The 24,589-nt window shown below is 35.8% G+C and overlaps 1 protein-coding gene across 7 annotated transcripts in view; it reads left to right on the top strand.

The window, feature by feature from the left end:
- The window catches only part of LRRC37A3 (leucine rich repeat containing 37 member A3), a 118,809-nt gene that overhangs the window by 5,309 nt on the left and 88,911 nt on the right, over positions 1–24,589 (top strand). For 6 of the 7 annotated variants that reach the window (XR_010021861.1, XR_010021860.1, XR_010021858.1 and 3 more), the window contains exons 1-2: positions 1,058–1,098; positions 5,407–5,589. Coding sequence is in view for 3 of the 7 variants with exons in the window: in XM_063080657.1 (XP_062936727.1) it covers positions 5,495–5,589 (95 nt within the window). In the remaining 4 variants the exon portion in view is untranslated. Of the gene's footprint in view, positions 1–1,057; positions 1,099–5,406; positions 5,590–24,589 lie in introns of those variants that run through there. The other variant, XR_010021859.1, reaches the window with a different exon arrangement.

Raw genomic sequence — 24,589 nt, 5'->3', positions numbered from 1 at the left:
GTTCTTCCATGTCTGAACTTAGTTATGATGTTCTTGAGGCATTCTTTTTCTCCATCAGAATCAATTTTTCTTGGTATACAGTGTGCCTTTTTGATATACACGTTCAGCTCTTTATTCATTTTAGGGAAATTTTCCAATATCGTATCTATATATACATTTCTTTTCCACTTTTCCCCCCCCATATTATCTTCTCTTCATCTCTTTCCTGAGCCTTTACTATGACTTGCAAGCTTTCTGTCTATGTCAGTGATTCGATTTGCAGCAGTGTTTATTCAGCTTGTTGTTTCTAATTTAGTAATGATTTTTTGGTGGAGTTATTTTGGTCCTTAGTTAGTTCTGTTGCCTTATCTTCTTGTCTTTGAGTTCTTCTTTCATTGCACTCATGGTCTTAGATTCTCCTACAACTCTAATTGTTTCTGGTTTTTAAGGTACATTTCCCTCCATCCAGAACAATGGGCCTTTCTTCCTTTCTTTCTTCCTTCTTTTCTTCCTCTTTTTTGCTATATTCACTTTTTCCCCTCATCTTTCTTGAGCTCTGTCCAAATCTACTCTTAGTACTGGTATAATATTCATGAATTCTCTTTGGCTCCTTCTCTGCCTTTATGTTCAGCCTGTTGTCTTCCACTGAGTTTCAGTTTGAGGGGATGGATATTTTGTTGCATTCACTTTTCTGTGTCTTGAGATCATTGTAAGGATGGAAAAGGAGAGCTTAGTTGGAGTTCCGAGCAAGTTTTCTTAGAGAAACTGATATCTACTCTGTCTTTTAACAACTTATTAATGTTCTACACCAGGGTTCGCTCCATGCATCAGAGGGTGTTTTCTTTTTTTATGCAGGTCTAAAGCCTGTGTTCTATCAGAGAGAATCAATTCCAGTGTTTTACTTTCCCAGTTTTATTCATCTCTCTCCAGCAGCCATTTTACTCCATTAAAATTGCCCCCTTCTCTCCCACCCAGGCAGAAGAGAGGAAAGCAAATGATACATCTTCAGTCCGTTTTTCTCCAAAATTGTGGTATTGGAACATATTCCTCAGCATTACTTCAACTCACCAGTTCTACTTCTGGGATATGGGGACAAAACAGTATGTCTCACCAAATCATGTGAGAATCTTCTCTTTCTTTCCTTGACTACCACCTTTTGAAATTTGTGGCCAAGATATTATTCCTCTTTCCTTGTTTGTTTGCTGCCAGCGAATGTTCTTGTTTTTGTTTTTAACATTTGCTTTTGTTCTTTTCACAATTTCCAGTTTCCCCTGCTATCTTTATCCAGAAGTTTCAGTGCCAAGCATGTGCAGTATGAGGCATTGTTTGCCTTGAAATACGGTTATTCTGTGGCTAAAATTATTTCAGCAGCAGCTGAATGACCAACTATCACGGTGTTGTAGGGAAGGTTTCTGGATTAAGATGAACATTGTACCAGGTAGCCTCTATGTCCCTCTAAGCTCTTGCTTTCATGTTTCTATTCACTTAAAATTACAGTAGTTATCATTGAGCTGTGGAACAGATCTACCTTCCAGGGCTCTGAACTGTACACAGCCTTTCTTCTTCCTTCTCTAGCTAGAGAATATGGAGGACATCTCGCTCTGCTTCCTGTAGCTATAACCCCTTCTTACACTAAGGCTTATAGAATATAGATTTTGTAATTTGGTTACCTTTGAGGTTATTTTAGTTAGTATTTTGTATCATAATTTCTCCTTTTCAGTGTGCTGTGGTGCATTCTATCACTTCTATAATTTATGTTTCTTGTGCTGGAGTTTCTGATATGGAGGTATATTACTGAAATGTGCTAGGCTTCCATGTGTTGTGTACTAAGGAGTAATGACTTTTTCTATCCCCTTTGTCTCTTTTTTTGTACAGTTATGAAAAGGTGTTCAGGCAATATTTGCTAGCACTAATTTCACTGTAAAACAGTTACCAGGACTTAAATATTATTACAAGATTCCCAGGGACTTGGATATCTAGCAGCTCCATCTTGGTCTTTCTCAGGGCCTAGAATATGCTTCTGCCCTTGGGCACTTACCTGAAACCTCAGTTGGAATGGGGAAAGTATCATCAGACTGTGGAATGATTTAGTCTGTGATGGAGGGCTATGCTTTCAGGGACTTTAGAACATTGAAACTTCACTCTTGAATTTTAGGTTTAGAGTGTGTTAAGGAGTAGCATAGTGGGTGGAGCAGGACCCTTATTCATCTCCTGTTTTGACCTACAAAAATGGCAATTTTGTGTGGGTCAACCTCGTAGTTCCTAGGCAGTAAAGCTGTTTTCTCACCCAAACCCCAAACCACTAAGCCATCAAGCCCAGCATCTCAAGGGACTGCCAGATACTATGAGATGCTTGCACAAGGACTAATCACTTTCATTGTACCTGGGAGACATGCTAATCTGCTTTAGTATGTATAGAGTGGGTAATACCCAATAATGTTACCTGGCCCACAGCTCAGCTCTTTTGGATTAGGGAACTTGAAGCCTTCACTTCTGTGTTACAGGGAACTCTTTAGCTAGACTTAATCAGGCAGGGTCCTTGGTGATAATGCATCCCATTCCACTAGTAGCATACATATATTATGGGTCTAGACCCCCCTTAACTTAGAGGCTCATTGGTCACTCAATGTTTGTCCTTTTGGGTGCTGTCTGCTTTCACATCCAACACATTTTCCATAATTTACCACCTCCTCGCCACCAATGACTCTGTTAGACATTATTGTCAATCAACCTAAAGTATGTGGTGGTCTGAGGTAAAGACGGTATGCTACTTCACGTTTACCTCTGACATGTGTGCACAAGTAAAGGACCAAACCAGAAAGTCCAAAGGACTCTTAACATTGACTTACATGGAAGGGGCTAGGGATTAGGAAAACCTTGAATTTTAACACAGATCCACCTCAATGATGGCCTTTGCGGTTACGAATACCACCATCAAGATGTTCCTAGAACATTAGGGTTTTTCCTCTGAACTCTACAATTTATCTGGGGAAGACACCCCAGCTTCCAGAAGATGCTGACAGTGAGGAAACTAGGCAAAGCCCAGAAAGGATTCTTAGCATCTAGAAGTCGGCCAAAAAGCAGTCTTGGACTGAGCAGTCAAACCTAAGCTATTTTGCTTTAAAAGGCTTTAGCAACCTTGAGATTTGCTCATTAAGTAGAATCACAGCAACAGGCTCTGGCAAAATAACAAACTAATAATAATTTATGAACATCTATGAGGGTACTTCAAAAATTTTATAGAAAAATATGAACTTTTTGAAATACCCTTGTATTTTTAGGCTTGAAATTCCATTAACACCATTTCATTTTTCCCCCTGATTTTTAAAAACAAATAAACTAAAATTTGAACATGAGTATGGTCACTGAGCAATCTGTAAGAACAAATGACTCAGTTTAGAAAGATACTGTGATGCATTATTAGAGCCTAGAACAAGGTGGTATCATTACTAGTGATCTCACAACTAGTTCCAGTCATGTGTTTTGTTTTTTCTTGGGGGAAAATTCTGTAATTCTTCTGCACCAATTATAGGTCATTTGGTTACTTTTTCCTAGAATATTATAAAATATTTTGCTTTCTATCAATTTTAAGAAGCACTCATTCTTCCAGTTTTTCTGAGGCTTTTGAGAAGACTTCAGTAGAACATTCTACCTCCTTCTACTTCCCTTAGGTAGTTACATACTTAAATGATTTTGACTAATATTTATAATTTTATTGTAATGGTGCTTGATAGTATAACACTGAATAGAAATAATAAAGTGTCCAAGAACTAGAAATATTCTAACTCAATGATTAATATATCTGGCTTCCTGAAAAACATGCCATAATATCAATAAAATTTTAAATTCTCTCTTTTGTTGGGATTAACATTATAGTCATGCAAACTGTAGAATAAAACATACACATTTATTTTAAATAATCAAAGAAAACTTTCCTTTACTATTTGGTATAGTATGTATTAAGAGAAAATTTTTGTGCTATTTTTGTTCATATATTGTCAACAGGAGAGTAATATTGAGGAAACAACCCCTAAATTTTAAATGAATGTAAGTTCACTAGAATACATTTTTGTTTTCAGATGGAAAGTATGCTTTTCCATATTATGTGTACGTTATTTTCTTCTAATAAGTGTATATGTTCAAGAGTTAGCATGCCTTCTTTCTTCTAAATATTATAATAAATGTATGAATGGTTAGAAATTTATTATTGATTATACAACTCTAAGCAAAATCACAATAAGACATTTTGAAACCTATTTTTTAAAGCAAATTTAACTTAGGTTTTGATTCTAGATTTTCAATTAAGGATGAGACTTTTGAATTTAAAAAGAAAATGATTTCTGAAATTTAGTGCAGCATGCATGCTGGATAAATGAATGCTATAGCCTTAAGATAAGGTAGTCTGGTGATTCATTGCATGAAATAAGATTGATTTGGAGCAGGCTCCTACTGTTAGCTTTTCCGAAGATGGATTCTCACGCCAAAAATAACACAACATATTCTAGATAACAGCATTTTTTCCCCCTGACATCCACCAAAACTGAAGAAAAATCCAAGTGACTGTTCTTAGCAGCTGTGTGGCCTGGAGTTCACTGGGGAAGCTGGCTTCCTGTAGTCCCCTATTCATCACCTGCTTCAAAGACAGCCTGGCTGGCTATAGTTTGCAGGCCAGCTAGGGTGCCATCGTGCACAGTTTGGGGGATTAATATCAAACTGCGGCAACCAGGCCCTTGGTCTCCGGCTGCCATTCAGTCTAGCAGGGAGAGGCTAAGACTGGCCAAGGTCATAGTCTCCAGTGTGGAGTGGACTGGGAAAGGAGTCTGAGAATAGAATGCTTTTTATGAAATCATGGCGCAAGCTTGCAGCACAGCAGGTGCCCTTCTGGAACACATAACATCTGTTTATGTTGGTATACTGTAGCTGACAACGAGATAATAGAGCTTTGAAATTTATCATTTTATTTTTAGAAAGACAACTGTATATACAATAATCCAGATGCATATTTAGCTCCAATCTTTTACTTGAAAACCATGAAGAAAACTGATTTAATCGCTGCTTTTTGTGATATGTTTAAGGAAAAAGCAAAGCGTACTGACTATTAACCATTTACAGCCATTGCTGATTACTAATACCTGAATTCTTGGGGAGGAAATATCTAGCATTTAACATTTTTTTTTTTTCAATATTCAGACATTTGTGTCAACAGATTGCAGAAGGATTTACTGAATATACTCAACTGTCTTGAATATTAGGAGGTTTGTATAAATCCCCCCCACCCCAAATGAGAGTATTTCAAGGGTGAGGTAATAATGATGCAAAAATAAAATTTTTAACTTGAACAAATTAGAGAAAAATTAAGCTGTACATGAGTTGTCATGACGACAAGGATGTTCTGTTGATGAACTGTCCTCCTCATTGTCCAATCAGATAGTAGAGCTGAAGCTGGAGCATGAACAGGAGAAGACGCACCTATTACAGCAGCATAACGCAGAGAAGGATAGCCTAGTCCGAGACCATGAACGGGAAATTGAAAACCTGGAAAAACAGCTTCGCGCTGCCAATATGGAGCACGAAAATCAAATTCAAGAGTTCAAGAAACGAGATGCACAGGTAATTATCAATGATATTTGATAAAATGGGTACCTTTTTAAAAAGTCATCAGCGTTTAATGTTTTCTTATTATTCTTGTTGATGCACGCTGTTTGATCATTTGCAAGACTGACATATAAATGTGATTTTGTTGTTTTCTCCCTCCTACCCCCCGTCTCCATTTTGAGGATGAATAAGGGTTTAACTACAGAAACCACAGGTAGCCAGATTAAAAATCCCATGATGCGCTATAACTTGGCTCCTTTTTTATAATCTTGTCTCAATTCCTTTCATGATGGATTTTTCTAAAGGTATCTGCCCCTTACCCCTCCCCTCAGCCTTAGCAAATCCCTATGAAATATATCAGCTTCACTCCTTGCTTTTTGTTTTAATCTCTGTAGGTAAGCAAGCAGAGTTTTAATAATCAAGCAGCTGTTTTAATATTTGCTTTTCCTTCCTAGTGTTGCTTTTTTTCATTAGACTCTATATTTGATTAGATCACTCAGATGGTAATTGATAAAAATGACTCCAGAGAAGGGCTATTTCCCATCAGTTCTGTTGCTTTTCCTACATGCACATATACATGCCTCCTAGCCTTCATCTCTGTAGCCCCTGTTGGAAGCCATTTGGCAGAATAACCCCCAGCTGTGGTAGCATTTGACTCTTCAAACTTGTGGATGAAATGTGCACTGTCAGCATGGAAAACTATCTATAAATTTCAGATGAAAAAAAAACTTATTGGGTGTGTATCTTTGTGGTACAATACATTCTTTAGGGTATATCGAGGGCCTTTAGTATACCTTCTTGAGTAAATTGCTGTGAAATTTTATTAAAGGAAAATTTAAGAACAATTGAAAACACTAAAAAGATAATTTTCTTTTCTGATAAAACCATATCATATAATAGGTCTAAATACTTCTTTAACGATTGAAATCTTACCATACTAATCACACCACACATAAGCTTCCTCCTCTAGTTATCATTACGCTCAAAATAATATAATTTTCAAAGAACGAAATCAACCTTCTGTCATGCTATGTGTTTAAACAATTTTATAATTATCTATATAAAAAAATAATTCTAATTAAATAAAATGTTAATTTTTTGAGTGGAGAGTGGGAGGCGGTAAGGCAAAGAATAGGAGTTATTGGTTATTTTTATTTAACCTTGAGTTGTCTTTTACTTTCACAGAACAACTGGGCAATATGAATATACCCAGCAAAGGTTTTTTTTGTTAATAATATACATTTATAGGAAAATTATATATAGGAAAAGGTAGTCATTGTGGTGGCCATGGTATGAGCATAGTCAGGTGGTTCCTGTTAAATCAATGTGTATTGTACTTTTGCTACAAACCTCACTAGCTTTTGCAAAATATATGCTTGTCTTTTGATTTTTAGCCATACAATTTATTGAGAATATTTTAAAACTTATATTATCCTTCAGACATGATGATAGACCTTACTTTTGTCTTCCCATGTTAAGGGATATGGATTCTGAGTCAGGGTAAGATCTGTTTGCATAGTAGAATTGAATAATGGATTCAGTAAAATACATTAATTTACATAACTTCCTACTATTATGTTGCTGTTATGGAAGTCAACACAAGTGGAGGCCAAATTTAGAGGAAATCTTTGTGATTTTGTATATGTCGTGTCTGCCATATAGGGTGCAGTTCATTGAATGATAACGAAAGGGAAATTTTAGAACGAGTATGTATAATTAAGATACAGGGATAGTATCATAAGGTTATTAATTAAATTTCTTCTTATTGAAATATTCAGTATAAGAACTATTTTGCCTTTTCAAGTGCTGTAGCTTAAGGTATATTTCTCGTATTTTGTGTCTTTCTTGGAACGTTTTTCTAACCAGAATTGCTGTCGTGGGAATGCCAGTAAGCAATAGAAACTTAGGCTAAATGCTTTCTTGGTCAAAAGGAAAATAATTTTGTGTATGTTGTACTTTGTTGTCTTTAGAGAATATAATTTTTAAAAACTTTTATCAATAAGTTATATTTAAAAAAATTTTATCATGTGTACCAAAATGCTAATAATTTGTATTTATCTTTGGTTATTTATCGAGGATATTAATTCAAGTTCCTTTCAGATTAGTCCTAAATTTTCAAAATATAGATCTTCATGATGTGATCTAAATAAAGTAATGTACACCTTTTAAGTACTGAATGCCATTCACAAATTTCAAAAAAAACAAAGTAGGCATATGTTTTTTAACATAGAAGATATTTTTGAAGTCATTGTGTTGTAGTTTGATGCAGAACAAACACATGTCCCTTAAATATTAGATTGTATAATTTTTTGTTTTAGTTCCAGAGAGATTTGATTTTCAGTTAATGTTTGGCTACTCCAGTTTAGTAATGGAGGTCATTTTGTAAAAAGGACTATTTGAAATACTTAACTAAAAGAGGACCAGTGAAATATCTATTTTGAATACTATGGCTTTGTCTGCTGCTTCTCTCTGATCGGATTTTTAAATGAACACAATATCCTAAAAATGTATTTTTGGCTTCCAAATATGTAGTACATTGTATGCTGATATGAAAATCATAGTGAAGTGTGGTTACCTACCTTAAGGTGAATCATATCAACTAGGAACTCCCTTTTGGTGAATGTGCTATGTAATTATTATAGGTTAGTTGTTTTTCTAATAATTTTTGTTTTGTAGAGGAATGATAAGATATAACAATGATATAATAACAAATAACCATTTTCTTCATTTTATTTGACACAGCTAATTATTCTATGTGCATATTATAATTTTATTATGTTACTTTGATTTTCAATGGCATGATATATTACATTGTGATACTTACATTTGCTAAAATGCACATTAAACCGTGTTACCTTTTTTTTTTTTTTTTTTGTCTTTTTGTGACCGGTAAGGGGATCGCAACCCGTGGCTTGGTGTCGTCCGCACCGCGCTCAGCCAGTGAGCGCACCGGCCATTCCTATATAGGATCCGAACCCGCAGCGGGAGCGCCACTGCGCTCCCAAGCGCTGCACTGTCCCGAGTGCGCCAGGGGGCCGGCCACGTATTACCTTTTTACAAGATGTTTCAGTCTGGTATCTACCTAAGGTCAGTGTTTAAGAAAAAACATCCAGATCAGTAGAAATCAAGACCTACACAAATGTATAACCTCATTGTCAAATATTTCTCAGTTACTAGATCCTTCTTATTGAAATTATTTTGGAGAATGATTTTTTTGATTCAATCACATTTTAAATATAAAGAAAATTTATAAAATATCGTCTTAGAAAGATTCTTCTAGCCCTGACAGTTCTACATGTAATTCTCCTTTTGCTTTTGAAATGTAATATAATGAAAGAATTTCTGCAGTTTATTATATGCAATTAGAAGAAAAATAGAACATAAGTTCCTTAACCTCTTAGTTGTCTTTTTAGGACCCTGATCCATTTAGAGACTGCTTAATCTTTTATGTTTGTTGCTGAAATGAGAGGTGTGTATAAATACTGTACAGACTGTTACATAGAACCTGTGTGATATGCCCCAAAGGTGGTGTCACTGTTAGGACATCTGTGTGACCTGTTGCAGTACAGACAGATCATAGAGTCAAGGTAACCAGCAGCCATTGTGAACCACCATGAGTATCATGGAGATAAAATACAGCAAACTTGTAGAAGGTCATCTGTGATACCTGAAACTATATTAAACTTAGCATTTGTATATATCACAGCAGATATGCGTAACATTGCGTCTAAATGCCTTTCTTGATTCCCTAAAATGAGAATCATGAGTCTAATATGAACAATTTTGGCATGATATATGGGCAGATCCTGTTGATTTTACCATATTGATTCACATTAAGAGACTGAACCTTATCACGGATTCTAAAATGTGGAATCTGTAGTAATTTTCTTCTTTCTCTCTCTTACTTAAAAAAAGTTTTTGCAAAAAGATACTTATAAGATAATTTTAATTTAAAAAATTATATCTCAAAAACCTTATTTTCCAAGGATTTGCGCATATGGACACAAGATAAAAATTTCCATTTATAAACTGGATGTATGGGCCGGCCCCGTGGCGCACTCAGGAGAGTGCAGCGCTTGGGAGCGCAGCGACGCTCCCACCGCGGGTTCGGATCCCATATAGGACTGGCCAGTGCACTCACTGGCTGAGTGCCGTCACGAAAAAGACAAAAAAAATAAAAATAAAAATAAAAAAATAAACTGGATGTATGCATGCATACGGTGGATTAAGCATTGGCTATTATTCTTCAAAGATGACTTTTATTGTTAAATTTGAATATGTGTAGTCTGAACATTATTGTTATACCTGTATACATGGTCTTTGGGCTTTGGTAGAATTTTTCTATTGAAAACATTTAAATTTTTTTATATGCCAACTACTTTCAAAAAAGATTTAAGTCAGCATTTTATAATAAACACACATTTGAAATGTAACTGAAAATAATAACTAAGCAATAATTAATATCAACCACATTAGAAAATCTGTACTTAGGGCCGAGCCCGTGGCGCACTCGGGAGAGTGTGGCGCTGGGAGCGCGGCAACGCTCCCGCTGCGGATCCTATATAGGAATGGCTGGTGCACTCACTGGCTGAGTGCCGGTCACGAAAAAGACAAAAAAAAAAAAAAAAAAAGAAAGAAAGAAAATCTGTACTTAAAAAAAGGCTATAATTAAGCATAATTTTTAATTTTGATCTTGCCTAGGAGCCACAGCAGAGAGGGAAACATGATGAATTAGGTAATTTTAATTATGTAATGAAGGAAATCATAAGAATTAATTTTTTTTTTAGCTCTCAGTTCTGAGAGAAATATATGACATGGGCTTCATATAAAGGACATTGATCAATATAACTGATGATATTCTCTATATGTTAAAATATATAAAATCTGGTGGGAAAAATCTTAGATTCTTTAAGTACTTGCATAAAATATAATTAGCAGGTTTTATTTTAATGTGCCAAAATTTTATTTTAATTTATTGAGAATGCCATTATTCTCAAATCATAAAACAAAGCTGCTTTGAAAGATCCAGTTTTATAGAGGTTATGAATCAAAAGAAAGTATATTTTAAGTCATGGTCCTAGCAAATCCTAGTATTGTCATTTTATCATTGTCCCAGGAACACATACAAAATGTCATTAGGAAGTAAACGTTAGAAACATGGCTGAGATTAGAAATAATTTAGAAGTTAATTCCCTAAAATTAATTTCCAAGTGTGTTATTCTCTTTCCTATATCTGATTCTCTTCTCTGAATTTATACTATAAAAAACTCAAAAAGAAATGATAAAATCAAGTGGTAATTTGTTCTGGGAGTATAAGATATTTGTACCTGTACTAAAATGATTCATATCCTCCTTACATAACCAAAATATTATATCATCATCAATATTTATTCATTGATATCATTTGCTTGGTTCTGAGGTAATAACTATTTTTATTTCATGGGTCAAAGTGGACTGATTGCTTGGAAAAAACAAACTATGTGGACTGTATTTTCTCCCAGCCTGATGAGGCTGTTGCTGTCAATGTAACCCTGCTTTTTGTTCCCCTCTTTTCCCTAGTGACACACAGCATCACATTCGAGTGCTTGTCTGGTGTTCCAGCTGTGTACACACCACACTTTGGTACTTACCCCCTTATATACTGAGTTATTTGTATTAGAGGGACAGCAGAGTAGAATTAAGTGTGTTTTAAGTATTAAGTGGGTTTTGCTGCTGTGTACAAAGTTTAATGTCAGGCATTAGAAGGTTGGTGGGAAATGTTTTGAATATTTTACCTTTATTTTGTAAAAATATTTTACAATATGTTTATAGTATTATCTAACTTCGATATTTAAGATAGCCCAAGAATTTTCTGTATACATGTAAATATAAATAGAGGTTTTCCTAACTAGGCCATTTTTAAAAGCCTGTGAGGAAAATACTATTTTTCAGACACCAGAAGCATAGGTCATACAGAACTTGCCAAATAGAGGGGCAAAAATCCTTGTCATATTTTGACATAGATGCACTGATGCGAAGGTCTTATTTGATTAGTATGCAATGGTAGTGTGTCTCTAGTGATATTACATATGAATTTAATAAGATATTTGCATTATTTATATATTATTATATAAATGAACATGTATAAGAATGTTATTTCTTATGTACTTAATTAGGAGAAAATATTGGAAAATGCTCTTTCAGGTTAAGCTTACATTTTTCATAGGACACCAGCTTTCTTTTTCCATTATAATTCTAACATTCTGTAATTATTTTAATCTTGCAAGTGCAAAAGTAGTATATATACCTATAATGAAACAATTATAAATAATTTGACTTGGTTCTCTTCATGGAGAAAATTATATTAAGTTTAAAAAATAAAAATACAGGCTGAGACAAGAAAATTGATTTCTGTAAGAATGATCCATTTGTAGAAGTGTTATACAGTGTATCTTTAGTCCTGTGCATGTTTTTTACATGTGGCAGTTACCGTGGAAACCACATTCTATGGTGTATGGTCCACTTTTAGAAAAACCGTATTCCTTTTAAGGACAGACCTTCTAAATAATAAGCAACTTTCTGTCAACTAATAATGATGCTTTAGAAATCTGTTTTTTGTTCTCCTGCACTTAATTGATATCTTTAGAAATATAAAAATTTTTCTGAAGAAGAGGTAATTAAATGTTGGAGATATTTTCAGTAGGTGGTATAATGTGATCACTCTGCAGTGGTGAACATTGGGAGGATTTCCAGGGACCACGATTCATTGTATATAATATGTTCCACCTGACATGAAGCTTTGGTCATATCAGATGTCTAAGTAGCTAGCAATAATATAGCCAGAGTAAGTAATCTAAAGAAATGACCACATCCAATGATTTACAATTTAGAGATAAGGAACCTGCCGTTCAAGGACAGTGTCTTTCCCAGTGTCACAGAACTAGCAAACCAGGGCTTCTTGATCTTGAATTCAGTCTCTTTCTTTATATATTACCCTCCTCCAAGAAGGATTTTAGATCTTTGGAGAGACTTGGACATGCCAAAAAAGGAACAGGGTTGTGTGAGAATCTTTGCCTAGCTTGGAAGAGAGACATTGGTACTCCTTGTTCCCCATGCTGAGATTCTCATAGCAATTTGGGTTTCTTTCAGTGATTTGTCATACTTGATGTTGCTGAAAAGTCATAATTAAATAATGCTGCTTGAGTTCCAGTTTGAGTAAGCAGTGCCTCCTAGAACAACACTGTATTTTTTTGCTTGTAAATGTTTATCAGTAGCAGCAACAGCAGTAGCAGCAACAAAAACAACTAATATTTATGGTGTGCTTCCCATGTGCCAAGCTCCCTGCTAGGTCCTTTACATGGCATTATCTCCTGCAACCTTCAATACCTTATGAGCATGAAATTTCCTATCTGGAAACTCTGTTTTGACCTCTTAGCTGGGTCAGAAGATTACTATGCATTATTTCCATTATGTCAATGGGAAAAGATTCAGAAAGTGAAAATAAATTGCTCAAGGTCACGTAACTGGTAGTTAATGTACCTGGCACTCAAGGCAAAAAGTCCCTGCCCCCAAGCCTGCTTATGTGTGAGTGTATTGTCTCTAAATTTTATTCATTCTGCATAAATCTATTATGTTTCCAGTTTTGGATTTTTAATGCATTACTAGTTTTAAAATACTGATACTCATAATTCAGACTTGGTAAATCCAAATCAAGTTTTATCCAGTAGTTTCAATCTGTCTCCAAAGCCACAAACCATGACTATGTTTTTATTTTGAGATACATTAAACTTTGAAGAGTTATGAATTTCTTAATTTTTTTTTGGAATATAGTTTTCTTCCCACAAATTTCAGAATCTGTAGAATGTAAAAATGAATATGTTTTTGAAATTAGTTCACTTTTGGTTTTCACATTATTAATGAAATAAGATTTGCCCAGAGTAAGAATCCACCAAGCTTTTAGGTCAGTGGGGCTTACTGATCTCTATAAAAACTGCATAGATATTTGCATTAAGTATGGATTGTTGTGAATGGTTTGTTATAGGTACATTCTCACCTATCAATTTGGAATATTACATATGATTCATTCATTTTATGGAATGAATTTTTAAATCTCAAAGAATTCAATTCTTTTCCCTAAAGGAACCTAAATAGGGTCCTATTGCATGACAAAAGCTAGTCAAAACCTTTAATAATGTGGTCAGTGATGGTTTATTAAGTGTAAACCTGAAGACTTTCTCCATAGAAATATAGGAATAATTAGAAAATGTGGTGTTTTTATGGAATTCTCAAAAACAATTTATGTTAATGTGATTTGGCTTTGGCTTCATTCTAGAGCTATTTTGGTCAAAATAAAAAATCTTAAGATGAATTATTTTTTAAAATTAATGCTCCAGAGATAAGTCGTTATTACAGATGCTGAATGTCCTTTCCGTTGACATAATGAAAAATGCCTTCAGTTAATTTTAGCACATTTCTCTTCCTTCTCTGCCTCAATGAGATTACTACGAATGTTGCAGAGATTGTCTTTGAGGAAATAATGGGTGTGTAGTTCTTCTTCCTTGATGTCTTGGAAAAGTTATTCCGAGATTTCTGACTCTCAGTTGTGAGCGATATCCCTGATACCTTCATTTGTGTATTTCAGGTAATTTTTCATGACAGAGAGGTTGAAGCCTAAGCGTAACAAATGATTGGCAAAATGATGATATCATCAGGTGTTCAAAGAGCTGGAAAATTGAAGCTTATTAAACTGTCATTTTGTCTTCCATTCAGCACTAATTGGAATCATGCCTAGTAGCATGATAAGAAAGATATTTAACACCTGAGCATTTTTCATGACAAAAATGATAGAAATTGGTGTCGGGGAGATCTTAAACTCCTATCTGAAGAGGAGAGCAAGGCATTACGTGAAAATAATAGTCTGTTTTCAAACTACTTTAATATTTATGTACAGAAAATATTTGAAAAATATTGTCACTAAGTGGAAACTTTTGGATAATAAAATAAGCCCAATTGAGCCCCAAAGTATTGAAATTGGTGGATTAAAGTGAAACGTGAGATGTTTTTCAGTTGAAAGAAATATAAAAATTCAGTGAAAATAATTTTTTTTCACTTGTTTTAGCAATTATTTTAAATTGTTTTCCAATCTCTCAAGTACTTTTGGATAGTTGTAATACTGGGAGGTTGGGAAAGATCACAAGAAATCAGAAAGAAAAAGTACACAATTAGATTTCCAGGGTTTGAAAATGTATGTTATTTTTCTGGTTCATTTTGATTTGTTTTGCTTAGGTATGAAGTCAAAGCCTGAAAGTATTAGCAATATTTGAATATGAGTTAATGATGTCCTCAGAGAATGAAGTTTGCTGAATTGTGTGGCCTGGATCTGGGGTCTCTTCCCTTGTCTGTAGGGACAGTTGTAACGCAACATTGGTCTCAAGGTGTGTGTGTCTTTCCCTCTGACACTGACATTGTGTGCTGCACAAGAGCTTTCAGTGAACACGTAGACAACAGTAAAGCCAGGTCCAGCATCTCAGAACAAGAGAATTTTCCAGTGTGAAGATCTGAAAGTTGCAGGTCTTTAAAAAGGTTAAAATTATATGGGTAATTAATTCATCTTAAGTTTGCTCCTTAAATCGGTATTTGTTAGTGAAACAAACCCCAGATCCCTAGGTGCAAGTGCAACCTTATTTGTTTTGTTATTTACAAAATGCACATATTCACCAAATGTTTCCTGAAAAACTGATTTTTAAAAATGTAAATGTTATCCTTACTTGTTGGGCAAATTATATTTATGATGGCTCTAGATACAGTGACGTTGGCATGTTTATTAACAAGAGAAGTGGAGTGTGAGGGTTGAAAACTTTTTGCTCTTGAGTTATTCAAAAGTTACTCAGTGCTATTGTTAGACAAAAGCCATGAGTTCAAGAAGTACAGTATGTTACAGGCTCCCCTATTAAAGTCAGTCTGGACTATGCATATGGTGTTTCAGACTTTGGGGAAAACATGGAAATGCATTCTTGTACTTTCATCTTTATAACCATTTCGAGTGATGCAATAAAAGTCACCTTCTATTGCTATAAAGTTGGCATTTCTTTAAAAAAAAATTCAATTCAGGAATAACCACAGTAAATTTTCTCATGAAAATTATGATAATTGTTAACTATTCTGATTGCTCTTTGAAATCTCACTGTTCCAGATTAATATTGACAAAATGGAACTCTGTGACTTGAAAATTTTATAACTGTCACTCTTCAATTAATGTATAAGTGAAATTTATTTTAAGTTTTTCTATTAAAAATTAGGTGGCATTATGTATATGAAAATTCCCTATAACATGGACTCTCTTTGACTTGATTCATTTATTCCTTAAAGATTTTTTTGAGGGCCGACCCTGTGGTGCACTCGGGAGAGTGCAGCGCTGGGAGCGCAGCAGTGCTCCTGCCGCGGGTTCGGATCCTATATAAGGATGGCTGGTGCGCTCACTGGCTGAGCGCGGTGCGGCCGGTCACAAAAAGTCAACAACAACAACAAAAAAAGATTTTTTTAAGTGCTGGCTCTGTGCCAGGCCCAGGGGCTAGGGCTGCACACCTTTAGGAGGTACATCCTGTTGTATGTGGATGTTGCCTCAGAATTGTACAGGGCATGGCCTGTATGGCTCCAAGGGGGTTTCTGTGATAGTTATAGCAAAGAACAAGATAGACCCGTACTGTGCTCTAAAGGACCTTACACTTGAATTGGAAGACACATTATAGCACAAAAAACAAATGAACAAGGAGAGCATCACATAGCAGTAGCTGGTAGATGGAGAATTAAATTGAGAGACACGATACAGGGGCCAATGACTGTGTTAGCTGGCCATCAGAGAAGGCCTCTCCAAGGGAGGTGTATCTCAGCTAAGAGCTGATGGATGAGAAGGTGGCCAGTCTGAGAGAATAACTGGTACACAGACCCTGAAGGAGAATAAGCTCAGTGTGTTCAAGAAATGAAGGAGGCCTGTGTGGCATGAGTACAGCAGGCATGGGGGAGGGTGGGAAGCAGGCACAGGGTTTTTTTTAAAAAGATGACCGGTAAGAGGATCTTAACCCTTGGCTTGGTGTTGTCAGCACCACGCTCTCCCAAGTGAGCGAACCGGCCATCCCTATATGGGATCCGAACCCGTGGCCTTGGTGTTATCAGCACCACACTCTCCCGAGTGAGCCATGGGCCGGCCCAGGCACAGTGTTTTTTAAGCCTTGGGGAGGAGTTTGGGTTCAATTTGAAGTGTGATGGGAAGACAGAGGTTTTTAATCAGTAAGGTGACGTGATCTGATTCATGTTTTTAAAAGATGGCTGAGGTTGTCGGGACCATTCTGGATGTCAGTAGGACATGCAGATGGATTAGGTATGGGGAGTGACGGAAAGAAGATTTAAGGGATTTAAGGGTAATTCCTAGAATGTTGGTTTGAGCAGCTAGGTAGATGGTGGTGTCAACCGTGAGGAAGGTTGGGGGGAAGCAGAAGCAGAAGAAAGAGTGGTGTTATTGCCAAGCCAAGTGTGAGCCTCATCTTAAATATCCAGCTCGAGATGTGCGAGACAGGGAGTCGGATGTGCGCTTAAGATTGCAGAGATTTGAATTTGGCATGCTGAAAGTAACTAAAGCATGGACCTGGCTGCAATTACCAATTTCTTATTGTATCTGAAGACAGAGATGCTGGTTCACGGCCAGTCTTTACCACTTACTGTCTCTGTAATTCTGAGTTAATAGAGCTTAATTAAGAGATAATCTTAGTATCTCTGAACATCATTTTCCACAACTATAATATTCGTTCATTTAGTGGCATTCATTGAGCTCCTACTATGTGCTAGGACCTGGGAATATAAAAAAGGAATGGTTCCTGCCCTTCAGCTTATAGTCTGTGGGTAAACAAGCATCATGCATTTGTCACAAAAGGAGGGTAATATGATTCATACTGACAGATATGAGTAAAGAATGCCTTCCTTTCACATAGGCAAAGGGTACATCTGACCGCACATTGAAGGCTGCACAGACCAGGAGATGTAATAACACTTCTAGTCAGAAGAACAAGTTCCCCTGGCTCTCAAGGCCCTGTGAAGGCACCCTTTTACCTATCATACCTCCTGACTGGTGTGATGATTTAATCAGGCCTTTAAAGGAACTTTCTTCTCGATTCCATTGTATGCAGGGAAATTAATACCCTCTCGGTCCCTTTCTTCTGTCTGAAAACTTTAGTTGTATGCCCGCCTGCCTACTAAGTTTGTAAATAACTGGCAACAATACCAGCATCTCTTTGAGAATGACAGAGAGAGTGTGCAAATGGAAGGTTATATTCTGTGGCCTCCTCTAGCAGGCCCAGCTTTCAGGCCTTCCAGAGATTCAGATTTATATACAGCAAAGCACAATAATGTGATAAAGCCCAAGAAAAGGAGAGATGGTAAGCATGGGTTGTGGGGGTGTAGGGTCAGGGGAGGTGATCAGAAAAGGTTACATTAAGGGCCGACCCCATGGCTCACTCGGGAGAGTGTGGCGCTGGGAGCACAGCGGTGCTCCTGCCGCGGGTTCGGATCCTATATAGGGATGGCCGGTGCGCTCACTGGCTGAGCGCGGTGCGGGCGACACCAAGCCAAGGGTTGCGATCCCCTTACCGGTCACAAAAAAGAAAAAAAAAAAGTTACATTAAAGTAGACGTCATATGCATTGAGTTTTAAAAATGAGTAGAAATTTGTTTTGCAAATTAGAATGGGAAAAGCATTTGAAACAGAAGGAGTAGCATGAGCAATATCTGGAAAACACTTTATAACATGTTGAGAAGTCTGGATTGGATCCCCTTGACCAGTCATCTCCAATTTGGCCTTTATACTGTGTTTGTTGCTGCCATTGCTATCTCTGCAATGTCTCTTCCGTTTCTCCACTTTAATGTTCTACTTGCAACACTTTTTACCTCATCTCATAATTATTTAGAAGAGTGTTTTCCAAAGTAGGGTTCATTAGAGTATAGGAAGAAAAAGCCTGGAACTTCTATTCATATGTATTTGTATTTTACCTTTAAAAATACCTATTTTGTGCAAATTTTTGTAATGTGTGTAATATATTAATACAGTAGTGTTATAAATTTATACACATATGCACTGGATTGCATGCTTCAATATTTTATGATAGGAGTGTCCAGTAAAAATGTTCAGAGAATGTAATTGTCAACTATCAAAAGTCACTGAAGAATTTCAAGCAGAGGATTAACATTTAGAAGGCAGTGAGACTGGGGACTGGGTGACTAGTTTGAGTCATCCTAGCGAGAGCCGATGAGGGCCTTAGCTAAGGCAGTGGCAGTGGGGTAAGTTGATGTGGCAGTCGACGTGAGGACGAGAGAGGAGTGTGGTTTGATGTGCCACAGGACATTTAGGTGTTGGTGCCATGTAAGCAGGTGGAAATATAGGACTAGAGTTCAAAAGAGAGTAGCTCTGTTGTATAACCGTTTCCACTGTAGAATCTTTTATTTCCCTGTCTGTACCTTTTAACATTTATGGCATTATTGGTCCCCTTTTACTGTCTGAGTGGTGTTACATTTCCTTTGCTGACTCTCTACTTTTTTGTTTTTGTTGTTCACTTTGCTAGGTATTAGAGGAAAGGAAAATGAGACAGATTTTGCATTTTTCATCATCTTAAACTGGATTCCTCTGGACCAGTTTAGGTGGCATTAAGAGAAACAGTTTCTTGGAGATTTGAAAAAACTTACTTTTAAAATGATCTGAGCCTGTCACCTTTTGTTGAAGTGGCAGATGGTGGTGGAGAGGTGATGGGTATAGTTATTTGATAGTTTTTTCCAACTGCTGTTATTGTTCTATCCATATTTTCACATCTTCTTGGATCAATATTGGTAATTTATTTTTTCCCTTGGAAAAAATTTTATTTTATTAACATATTTAAAATCCCAATCTCATGTTACACACAATATCTTATTGTAATAGTATTGTTATGCTCACAAGCCATAGTTATGTCTCCTTTAGAATTCCTGATGTGTCTCTCTGTATCCCGTTCGTCTTGCTGTTTTAGAACAGCTGAGGCATACATACTGGAAATAACCATTAATCAGTTTTAAGCATTTTTCGTCATAGGCAGTTCTCCTTTTTTCTCACGTATTGGTTAATGTTTCTCTCAAATTTTTCTCTTTCTATTTTCCTTCTCTTCTTCATTCTTTGAGCTGCGAATGGTCCGTTAGCACTCTCACCAATTGTCTTTATCCACAGTGGAAGACATTTGCTGGACTTTGACTAATAAAGAGAGAGGATGTGTTTTTGTTTGAGACCCGAATTCTGCTACAAGCTTTTCAGAATGCCCAGCTGATGTTGAGTCAGCACCATCATTGTTCTATGGGTGCTCTCAAACACAAGCTGTCCTAAAAGGAATACATTTTTATCTGCAATGCTCACCATCAACTGGTAGATTTTGCGAAAAATCTTCAAGTTCTTTAAGTGAGAGCTCAATCCCCATATTTCCAGCAATGTGTCCAGGTTATTCATATCAATCTTTCCTCCTTGAGAGATAAAGTGTCAATAAAAATGACATCAAGATGTGGGGAAAAAAAATCCTTATTAACTTACATGTGTTATTACTTTAGTCATGAAGATACAAGGTCCAGAAAGACCTAGTCAAGGCTACAAGGAGGGTCAACATTCCAACTAGATGTAGAATCTCATCCTCTGACTATATCTTTTGTTCCTATCAACACAGTGCAAGTTCTAAAGATGGCTGGGTAAATTTTCCAGGGAACTGTGGCATAATATATTTAACATATCCATATATATTGGGAAAATATACATATGTGATTTTCAATTTAATAAAAATGAATTGGTATACATGAAAAAAGACAAATATTTAAGATTTATCTGCCTTCTCATCATACTTTGCCTCACTTTTAAGAGTCTTCATACCATCCAGCAACCTTTTTTTTTATACACCTTTCCTTTACCTTTCCTTCATAATTAATGTCAGAGAGCAATAATTATGGAGATTTGCCTAAACAATAAAAATTCTGCAATTCTCCTAAATCCTATAGTTTCAAAAAGATAGATGTTTTAATTATTTTCTGTGAAATTTACCTAAGTTGCTCCCGATTTTAGTAACAAACTTTGTAGAAAGACTTTCTTGAGGCAAATCTGTTCACTCTTGAATGAAAGGCAATGATTATTGACTAAAAATTTTGAAACATACATACCATTTGATTTATTTTTATCTCTGACTTCTTTTCTTACACCCTTTACTCTTCCATTTTACATCCTCCCACAAACTCTCAGACATATTTGTGCAGTCGAGGACAACAATGCACATGTCTTATCGGCAGGAATGAATGAAATAGCTAGTGTTTATTGTAATAAAAATCAGATGACCCAGATATCTTTGGCAAAAATCTAGTAATTCTAAAAATTTTCAAAAACGATTTTTAAAAAATCCTGGTAATAATGTAGTACCGTTTTAGAAGAAAATCTGACAGTCAAGCACTCTAAAACTCTTTGAAGGATACGTATATATTTTAAGTACTTACCATCAAATGATATAGTTTTATTACGTGCAAACAGTCCTCATCTGTGACCTCTACTTTCATGTCTTTCAAAGTGTTTTCTAGGTCATTGACATCTACCTGCTGTCCTAGAAAAAAGGCAGAAGTGATGACAAAAGAGAATTTGTGATGAACAGAAATTAGTGATTTCTTACAATCAAATACTGCTAGCTAGCAATATTTACACTCATGTACCATTAAGATAATTTCATGGTACTTAAAAAAATCTTGTACAATAAACAAAAAGTCCAGATTTATAATCACCTGGCTTAATTCTGTAAACAGGTAAAAATAAAATAGTAAATTGGTTTCTTTCTTTACAAAACAGAAGTTTAAATATTTCCCCTGATAGTTTTGAAATTAAGTATTTCCCCTGATAGTTTTGAAATGATCCTTATAGGAGGAGTACAATGTGAGGTACATATATTTCATTTAGAAAGTGACATAGATTATATGCCTTATGTTAAGTAGTTAACTATTAATTAAATAATACAATGTACATAAAAATGCACATTATGAGAGAGTATATTTTAAAAAATGGGGTCTCAGCCAGCCTTACCCTGATAGCAAAGCCAGACAATGACATTATAGGGAAAGAAAACTACAGGCCAATCTCTCTGAGGAACAAACTAGTAGATGCAAAAATCCTCAGCAAAATACTAGCAAAACGAATACAACATTGCATTAGAAGGACCATTCGCCATGATCACGTGGGACTTATGCCTGGGATATAAGGGTGATTCACTGTATACAAATCAATAAAGGTGATGCACCACATTAACAGAATGAAGGACAAAAACCATTTGATCATCTCAGTAGATGCAAAAAAGGCAGTTGACAAATTTTAACATCCTTTCATGATAAAAACTCTCAATGAATTAGTTATAGAAGGAGAGCTGGCCCGTGGCTCACTTGGGAGAGTGTGGTGCTGATAACACCAAGGCCACGGGTTTGGATCCCTATGTAGGATGGCCGGTCAGCTCCCTTGGGAAAGTGTGGTGCTGACAACACCAAGTCAAGGGTTAAGATCCCCTTACTGGTCACCTTTTTTTTTTTTTTTTTTTTTTTTTAAAGGAATCTACCTCTACTCAATAAAGGCAATACATGATAAACCCACAGCTAATATTGTATTCAACAGTGATTAAGTTGAAAGCTTTTCATCTAAGATCAGGAACAAGACCAGGATGCCCACACTACTTCTATTTAACATAGTAATGAAATTCCTGGCCAGAGCAATTAGGCAAGAGAAAGAGATAAAAGGTATACTAATTGGAAATGAAGCAACTAAATTGTCTTTGTTTGCTGTCGACATGATCTTATATATAGAAATCCTAAAGAGGCAGGTACAGCGAGAGAGATACCACATGCCCTCACTCATAAGTGGGAGCTAATAAAGAAAGAGAGCAAGGAAGCAAGAACATTAACAATAAAAAGCTGAACTTTCAAAAGGAGAGAGTAGAAATGTGGTTATTAGGGGTGGGAAAGGGGGAGGTGCAGGTGGGTTAGTGAGAAATCGGTTAAGGGTTACAAAGAATGATTATGTTTTGTAATGATGAATATACTAATTGTCCTGATTTGATGATCACATATTGTAGACAGGTATTAACATCCAACTCTGTACCCCGCAAAGATGTTTAGTCAATTATGTTTCAGTTAAAAAAAAATTCTATACTGAATTGGTAAAAAAAAAGACTCTACCAAAAAACTGTTAGAACTAATAAACTAATTCAGTAATGTTGCAGGATACAAAAATCAACATATAAAAATCAGTAGCATTTCTATACAGTAACAATAAACTATCTGAAAAAGGAATCAAGAAAACAATCATATTTACAATAGCTACCAACACAAACAAACAAACAAAAAAACCACACCTTAGGAATACATTTAACCAAGGAGTGGAAAGATCTGTATGCCGAAAACTGTAAAACATTGATGAAAGCAATTGAAGAAGACACAAATAAATGGAAAGATATCCTGTGTTCATGGGTTGAAAGAATTAATATTGTCAATAATGTCCACACTACCCAAAGCCATCTATAGATTCAATGCAGTCCCTATCCAAATTCCAATGACATTTTTCACAAACATAGAACAATTCTAATATTCAGATGGAACCACAAAAGACCTTGAGTAAACAAAGCAATGTTTAGGAAAAGAACAAAGCTGAATGCATAACAATACTGAATTTGAAAATTGACTACAAAGCTATAGTTATCAAAACAGCATGGTACTGGCATAAAAATAGATACAGCAATCAGTGGAACAGAATAGAGAGTCCAGATATAAATTCATATGTTTACAGGCAATTGGTTTTCAACAAGGTGCCAGGAACATACAACAGGGAAAGGACAGTCTTTTCAATAAATGATACTGGGAAAACTGGATAGCCACATGCAAAAGAATGAAATTAGACTGTTATCTCATCCATATCCAAAAATTAACTGAAAACGGACTAAAGACTTAAGTGTAAGACCTGAAACTTTAAAACTACTGAAGAAAACGTAAGGGACAAGCTCCATGACTTTGATCTGGACAATGATTTCTTGGATAGGACTCCTAAAGCACAGGCAGCAAAAGTAAAACTAGACATTTGGGATTGCATCAAATTAAAAAATTTCTTCAATGGCAAAGGAAACAATGAAGTAAAGAGACAACCCAAAATGAAGAATATTCATAAACCATACATCTGGTAAAGGGGGTAATACACAAAATATGTAAGGAAGTCAAACAACTCAATAGTAAGAAAACAAATAACTAGGTTAAAAAGTGGACAAAGGACCTAAACAGACATTTCTCAAAAGAAGACATACAAATGACTAACAGGAATATGAAAAATGCTCAATATCACTAATCATCAGGGAAATGCAAGTTAAAACCACAGTGAGATATCGCCTTATACCTGTCAAAATGGCTATTATCAAAAAGAGGAAAGATAAAAGTGTTGGTGAAGATGTGGAGAAAAGGAAACCCTTGCACACTGTTGGTGTGAGTGTAAGTTAGTACAGCTATTATGAAAGACAGTATGGAAGTTCATCTAAAAATCAGAAATAGAACTACCATGTGATCCAGCAATCACATTAGTCGCTATATATCCAAAGGAAATAAAATGAATATGTGAAAAAGGTATCTCTACTCCCATGATTCATTGCAGCATTATTCACAATAGTCAAGATACAGAGTAAACCTCAGTGTCCATCAGTGGATGAATGGATAAAGAAAATGTGGTATATATACAAAATGAGATACTATGCAGCCTTAAAAGAGAAGGGAATCCTGTCATTTGAGACAACACGAATGAACTTAGAGGACATTATGTTAAGTGACATAAGCTATGCACAGACAGACAAATTCCACATGACCTCACTTAGATGTGGAGTGTGAAAAGTCGAACTCATAGAAACAGAGTAAAATGGTTGTTACCAGAGGCTGGGGTGGGAATATTGGGGAGACGTTGGTCAAAAGACACAAAATTTCAGTTAGGAGGA

The sequence above is a fragment of the Cynocephalus volans genome, chromosome 16 (genome assembly GCF_027409185.1).
Source record: "Cynocephalus volans isolate mCynVol1 chromosome 16, mCynVol1.pri, whole genome shotgun sequence".
NCBI classification, from domain to species: Eukaryota; Metazoa; Chordata; class Mammalia; order Dermoptera; family Cynocephalidae; genus Cynocephalus; species Cynocephalus volans.
The sequence above is the reverse complement of the archived record's forward strand: the minus strand, read 5'-3'. Positions and strand labels throughout refer to the sequence as shown.